We start from the raw sequence: 7,710 nt of genomic DNA, 5'->3' as shown, positions 1-7,710 counted from the left end.
TCTTCACAGTCCAACTCTCACATCCATACATGACTACTGGAAAAACCATAGCTTTGACTAGACAGACCTTTGTTGGCAAAGTAATGTCTCTGCTTTTCAATATGCTGTCTAGGTTGGTCATAACTTTCCTTCCAAGGAGCAAGCATCTTTTAATTTCATGGCTGCAATCATCGTCTGCAGTGATTTTGGAGCCCCAAAATATAGTCTGACACTGTTTCCACTGTTTCCCCATCTATTTGCTATGAAGTGATGGGACCAGATGCCATGATTTTCGTTTTCTGAATGTTGAGCTTTAGGCCAACTGTTTAACTCTCCTCTTTCACTTTCATCAAGAGGCTTTTTAGTTCCTCTTCACTTTCTGCCATAAGGGTGGTGTCATCTGCATATCTGAGGTTATTGATATTTCTCCCGGCAATCTTGATTCCAGCTTGTGCTTCTTCCAACCCAGCGTTTTTCATGATGTACTCTGCATAGAAGTTACATAAGCAGGGTAACAATATACAGCCTTGACATACTCCTTTTCCTATTTGGAATCAGTCTGTTGTTCCATGTCCAGTTCTAACTGTTGCTTCCTGACCTGCATATAGGTTTCTCAAGAGGCAGGTCAGGTGGTCTGGTATTCCCATCTCTTTCAGAATTTTCCACAGTTTATTGTGATCCACACAGTCAAAGGCTTTGGCATAGTCAATAAAGCAGAAATAGATGTTTTTCTGGAACTCTCTTGCTTTTTTGATGATCCAGCAGATGTTGGCAATTTGATCTCTGGTTCCTCTGCCTTTTCTAAAACCAACTTGAACATCTGGAAGTTCACGGTTCACATATTGATGAATCCTGGCTTGGAGAATTTTGAGCATTACTTTACTAGCGTGTGAGATGAGTGCAACTGTGCGGTAGTTTGACCATTCTTTGGCATTGCCTTTCTTTGGGATTGGAATGAAAACTGACCTTTTCCAGTCCTGTGGCCACTGCTGAGTTTTCCAAATTTGCTGGCATATGGAGTGCAGCACTTTCACAGCATCATCTTTCAGGATTTGAAATAGCTCAACTGGAATTCTATCACCTCCACTAGCTTTGTTTGTAGTGATGCTTTCTAAGGCCCACTTGACTTCACATTCCAGGATGTCTGGCTCTAGGTCAGTGATCACACCATCATGATTATCGGGTTGTGAAGATCTTTTTTGTACAGTTCTTCTGTGTATTCTTGCCATCTCTTCTTAATATCTTCTGCTTCTGTTAGGTCCATACCATTTCTGTCCTTTATCGAGCCCATCTTTGCATGAAATGTTCCTTTGGTATCTCTGATTTTCTTGAAGAGATCCCTAGTCTTTCCCATTCTGTTGCTTTCCTCTATTTCTTTGCATTGATCGCTGAAGAAGGCTTTCTTATCTCTCCTTGCTGTTCTTTGGAACTCTGCATTCAGATGCTTATATCTTTCCTTTTCTCCTTTGCTTTTCCCTTCTCTTCTTTTCACAGCTATTTGTAAGGCCTACCCATACAGCCATTTTGGTTTTTTGCATTTCTTTTCCTTGGGGATTGTCTTGATCCGTATCTCCTGTACAATGTCAGGAACCTCCGTCCATAGTTCATCAGGCATTCTATCTATCAGATGTATTTATACTTAAAAGCTTTGCACAATGAAGGAAACTATAAGCAAGGTGAAAAGACAGCCTTCAGAATGGGAGAAAATAATAGCATATGAAACAGCTGACAGTTAATCTCAAAAACATACAAGCGGCTCAATACCAGAAAAATAAGTGACCCAATCAAAAAATGGGCCAAAGAACTAAACAGACATTTTCCAAAGAAGGCATACATATGACTAAGAAACACATAAAAAGATGCCCAACATCACTCATCAGAGAAGTGTAAGTCACAAAGAGGTACCATTTTATGCTGGTCAGAATGGCTGCCATCAAAAAGTCTACAAACAATAAAAGCTGGAGAGGGTGTGGAGAAAAGGGAACCGTCTTACTTACACTGTTGGTGGGAATGCAAACTACTACAGCCAGTATGGAGAACAGTATGGAGATTCCTTAAAAAGCTGAAAATGAAACTGCCAAACAACCCAGCAATCCCAATGCTGGGCATACACACCGAGGAAACCAGAATTGAAAGAGACACATGTACCCCAGTGTTCATCGCAGCACTGTTTACAATAGCTAGGACATGGAAGCAACCTAGATGTCCATCAGCAGACGAATGGATAAGAAAGATGTGGTACATACACACAATGGAATATTACTCATCTTTTAAAAAGAACACATTTGACTCAGTTCTAATGAGGTGGATGAAACTGAAGTCTGTTATGCAGAGTGATGTAAGTCAGAAAGAAAAACACCAATACAATATATTAATGCATATATATGAAATTTAGAAAGATGGTAATGACAACCCTATATGCGAGACAGCAAAAGACCACATGTATATAAAACACACTTTTATACTCTGTGAGAGAAGGCAAGGGTGGGATGATTTGAGAGAATAGCATTGAAACATGTGTATTACTATATGTGAAATAGATGACCAGTACAAGCTTGATGCATGAAGCAGGACACTCAAAGCTGGTGCACTGGGACAACCCAGAGGGATGGGATGGGGAGGGAGGTGGGAAGAGGGTTCAGGACCAGGGGACACATGTACACCCATGGCTGATTCATGTCATTGTATGGCAAAAAACACCACAATATTGTAAAGTAGTTAGCCTCCAATTAAAATAAATTAATTAAAAATTTTAAAATTGTGTCAATAATATTTTTAAGAAACACCTTAATCAGTTTTTTTACAAGTATTACTATTTTTATTAGGATGGACGTTTGAAACCAGGAGATCAACTTGTCTCAGTAAACAAGGAGTCCATGATTGGTGTATCATTTGAAGAAGCAAAAAGCATAATTACCAGAGCCAAGTTGAGGTAACTATTCTAGCCAAAAGATAGAATGAATCATTTAGCATGTCTCCCTAAAAATAGAAATTTAAGTTGTCCTAGTACTTACTTTAGACCCAAAACAAGTCTTTTTTGCTAATATTTGAAATGTCATCTTAGAATTCAATTGTACTGTATCCATAAAGTGATTTCTTTTTAATGCTAGGTCAGAATCTTCTTGGGAGATAGCATTCATAAGACAGAAATCTGACAGCAGCCATTTAGAAAATCCATCTTGTTCATCCCTTTTACAAGCTACAGGAGAATATGGACCTCATGCCTCAAAATTTAGCCTTATTTCTTCTCCTGAAACACTAATTCCAAAGACCTCATCCACTCCCAGATCTACAGACGCCATTTTACCTTCTTTGAGGAGGAATCAGGTAATCTTGTCTTTCTCTGTTTGTTTACATTGTCCATAAACCCCTGTGTGTCATTATGTTTAATGTATACATAATGGAACTATAATTTTGATAATATAGTTTTGTTAACCAATTGGTGTTTCCTTGAAAGATCTTTTTTGTTTAAGATTTTTATGTTTGTTTAAGATTTTTATGCTGTGCTATTAATAATTTTTCAGGTCAATGTATTCTATGTCAGGAAAGTCATAATCAGGAATGGCATCACGAAGATATGCTTAGATATCACTCAAAACTGTGATATGAAATGTTACATTTATTTTCAGATAGTCTCTCCTATTATTCCATTCATTTTTTTTTTCTATTTTCTGCTTGACTGAAAACGAACAATCTTCCTTTCTGTTCCTCAGCTCTTTTCTACACAGTGTAGGTAGATATTGTTCCCTCATATGCATATGCTGGAATATAATTCACCTTTGTTGTTGTTCAGTCGCTAAGTCATGTCTGACTCTTTGCGACCCCATGGACTGCAGCATATCAGGCTTCCCTGTCCTTCACTGTCTCTTGGAGTTTGCTCAAACTCATGTCCATTGAGTTGGCAATGCCATCCAACCATCTCACCCTCTGTCACCCACTTCTCCTCCTGCCTTCAATCTTTCCCAGCATCAGGGTCTTTTCCAATGAATCACACAAAAGGGGGAGTTTCTACATGAAAATCAACATAATTACAGTCATCCCTTGATATCTGTAGATATCCATGACAACCTCCTCCCACAGCAGATACCCGAATCCAAGGATGTTAAAGTTTCTTGTATACAGTGGTGTTATATTTGCATATAATCTATGCATACCCTCCCCATATACTTTATGTCATCTCTAGATTACTAGTAATAGTTAATACAGTATAAATGCTATGTAAATAGTTGCTGCTGCTGCTACGTCGCTTCAGTCGTGTCCAACTCTGTGCGACCCCATAGACGGCGGCCCACCAGGCTCCCCCATCCCTGGGATTCTCCAGGCAAGAACACTGGAGTGGGTTGCCATTTCCTTCTCCAATGCATAAAAGTGAAAAATGAAAGTGAAGTCGCTCAGTCGTGTCCAGCTCTTAGCTGGTGCTGCAAATTCAAGTTTTGCTTTTTGGAACTTTCTGGAATTTTTAAAAAAATAGTTTCAATTTGCTTTTGATTGAATCTGCAGATGCAGAACTGGTAGCTACGAACGGATGACTGTAATTACTAATCGCTACAGTGCAGTCAATAATGAAGTATAGAATAGAGCATATACTCTATAAAACAAACTTGAAACTCAAGTAGGCTTTTAATCAGTGGGACAAAATTCATCATAGGTATCTTCAGTTCTGGGTCCATGCTGCTGCTGCTGCTGCTGCTGCTGCTAAGTCACTTCAGTCGTGTCCGACTCTATGCGACCCCATAGACGGCAGCCCACCAGGCTCCTTTGTCCCTGGGATTCTCCAGGCAAGAACATTGGATTGGGTTGCCATTTCCTTCCCCAATGCATGAAAGTGAAAGTGAAGTCGCTCAGTCATATCTGACTCTTTGCGACCCCATGGACTGCAGGGTGATGAGTAGGTGACAACCTAAGTAGTCAGAGTGGAACTCTTACTCAGGTGCCTTTCTCTGCTTAGTACTAACGCTACTAAGTCCATGCTAATCAGATATAAAGTTTAAGATTTTCTCTTAGCTCTTATACTTTTTCATTTGGGGTTATAATACCTTTTCAGAGACATGGTACATAGCCTTATATTTTGTTGTCCTGGTTATGGTAGAGCTAAAAGCAGTTGTTATTTTAATTCTGAATTGCTTTGTTTGAAGGTGAATATACCAAAATTTTAAAGGTTTCGATTTTCGGGACTATTGCTTTAATCTCATTAATCATTCTTTTTATGTTAACATGAACTCCTAGTCTGGTCTTTGACCTACTTTAGAAAATGACATTTCATATTCCTCATTTTCTTTAGATAAAAACTGGATACAAGAAAACAGAACAGATTCCAATTACTTCTTCAGACAACAGCCCTACAGATATGTCTAATACAGGTAAATGTACATTTAATTCCTTTTTCCTGTTATTTTTTTCAATATCTCTCTCAATGAGTGCATAATGTGACAATAAACTTTAAAGAAGAGTGCATTATTTCTTTTTTCTTCATTGAATAAAAGAGCAAAAATAACCTATCATGTGATGATCTCTGTTAGATTATGATTTTTATTGAAAATTTTCCTGAACAAAGGGTTGTAATTTTAAAAGATAAATTATCATAATAGTATCTATGAAGCTGTAGTAATCAATGGACTGTTAAAACCACATAATGAAAACTCTTCTTTAAATCAAGATTAGGTTTCCTTGCCCTTTTAGTGAAATCCTGGTGAGGTATATTAAATGCAGCTTGCAGAGAAATTATAGACGGGAGCATAGCTTAAGAAAAGAAATATTTTTTATTTTTCTTGGAAGAGATTATATAGATATAAATTGAAAAACACTTGAGTATTATGAATTCAGTATTACTGTTTCTTAATTTTCATGAAATGACTTATTGATGTTTTTAAACAATAAAGGATTAATTGTGTAAGTTACCCATAAAAAAAGGATTTTTATCAATCAGTAAAGTGTTTCCAGGCTCAAGAACACAATCTTCCCCTTAAATTAAATTTTACAGAAACTGAAGTTTAGAATATAGCTCAGATAATATTCCGGGACATATTTTTTAGAGCAGAAGTGAAAGCTTCTGTCTTTCAATTCAATTTTACATCCTCCTTCTTTACCCCTGAAGCTAGTACATAGTTTCTGATTTGTCACAAAATACCCAGGTGGTGTTCATGGTAAAGAATCCACCTGCCAGTGCAGGAGACACAAGAGATGAGGGTTTGATCCTCTATCAAGAAGATCCCCTGAACTAGGAAATGGCAACCTGCTCCAGTATTTTTGTCTGGAAAATTCCATGGACAGAGGAGCCAGGTGGTCCACAAAGAGTCAGACGTGACTGAGTGACTGAACAAGATACAGAAATCAGTAGGGAAAAATTTCTTGGCAAAAGTCAGACATCATCTGTATCTTGAAAGAAGTGATAAACATCAATGGATGGATGAAGATAAGAGATCATCCTAAGTGAATGAGGCACCATCATCAAAAGCAAAAAAGTAAGGATGAGCTACATGTCAGATGATCCTAGGAGGCAACTCCAATTAGAGCAAGGAGATCCTACAGTAATGAATAAACTGGGGTAGATTTACATCAGTGACTATAAGAAATGATGCTTGATTTTGTTGTAGAAAAATAATCTACTGAAAAATTTGAGTGAGTAAGCTCTATGTAAATATTAAAATGCAATTAGAATGGGAAATTTTTCTAGAGTTGAAATGGAATTGACTTCAGGACGAACCATTTTCTTCCACACGAATGTATTAGACAAGATCCTTCTGAGGGGAAAAAACAAAGTCAACTCTAAATTCTGTAGGTAACTGACATACATTGTGACTTGTTTAAAGTAGTTATTTATAAATTCCCAAATTAGATCCTTAACTGCCACATCTAAACTCCTTCAGCCAGCTGGTATTTATTAATCTTAAAAATATATGAGTGTTAATATAATCTCAACAAAAATAAACTTAATGAAGCAAATCTACCCCTGTTCCCATCTCAAAAGCATTCTGAAGTGTAAAACTGGATGTAGTTAGTCGCTCAGTCACGTCTGACTCTTAGTCACCCCATGGACTGTAGCCCGCCAGGCTCCTCTGTCCATGGGGTTCTCTAGTTGAGAATACTGGGGTGTGTTGCCATGCCCTCCTCCAGGGGATCTTCCCAACCTAGGGATTGAACCCAGGTCTCCCATATTACAGGCAGATTCTTTACCATCTCATCCACCAGGGAAGCCCAAGAATACTGAAATGGGTAACCTATCCCTTCTCCAAGGTATCTTCCCAACCTAGGAATTGAATGGGCGTCTCCTGCATTGCAGGCAGATTCTTTAGCAGCTGAGCTACCAGGGAAGCCAGTAAAACTGGTTAGAATTTTTTAAATCCACTTTATACTTGAGTATGCCTTTGGAAACTATTCTGTTATATAAATTTCATAATTCAGAATCCAGCTGTTTACTACTGCCATAAGCTGAATAATGGGTGAGTTTATGAGGAAGCTAAAACCACACTAAAGACATTCCTGAGGAAGTCAGTAAAGAATTATTACATGAAGAAAGACAACCATTACTTTAACTTTACCACAGCAGAAGCCTTAATTCTCCTACAGTAAGGCTTTTATAACTGAAAACAAGCTAGTGATGAGAAATACATCCATGGGAAGGTTCGTGGTATTTATTAAATGGCATTGATTTTTGCACTCATAAAACATTTATTTCCTTTCTTCTAAAAAGAAGAAAAGTAAGAGAAGATCCAAGAGAAATAAGCCATAGTT

General features: G+C 37.8%; 1 protein-coding gene across 2 annotated transcripts in view; it reads left to right on the top strand.

The window, feature by feature from the left end:
• STXBP4 (syntaxin binding protein 4) overlaps positions 1–7,710 on the top strand; it is a 147,352-nt gene that overhangs the window by 48,561 nt on the left and 91,081 nt on the right. For both annotated transcript variants that reach the window (XM_010837486.1, XM_010837485.1), the window contains 3 exons: positions 2,805–2,911; positions 3,090–3,306; positions 5,261–5,339. In XM_010837486.1, the coding sequence (XP_010835788.1) occupies positions 2,805–2,911; positions 3,090–3,306; positions 5,261–5,339 (403 nt within the window). The remainder of the gene's footprint in view (positions 1–2,804; positions 2,912–3,089; positions 3,307–5,260; positions 5,340–7,710) is intronic.

This window comes from Bison bison, unplaced genomic scaffold (assembly GCF_000754665.1).
Source record: "Bison bison bison isolate TAMUID 2011002044 unplaced genomic scaffold, Bison_UMD1.0 scf7180017864075, whole genome shotgun sequence".
In the NCBI taxonomy this organism is placed as follows: Eukaryota; Metazoa; Chordata; class Mammalia; order Artiodactyla; family Bovidae; genus Bison; species Bison bison.
This window is presented reverse-complemented; position numbering and strand designations above follow the sequence as displayed.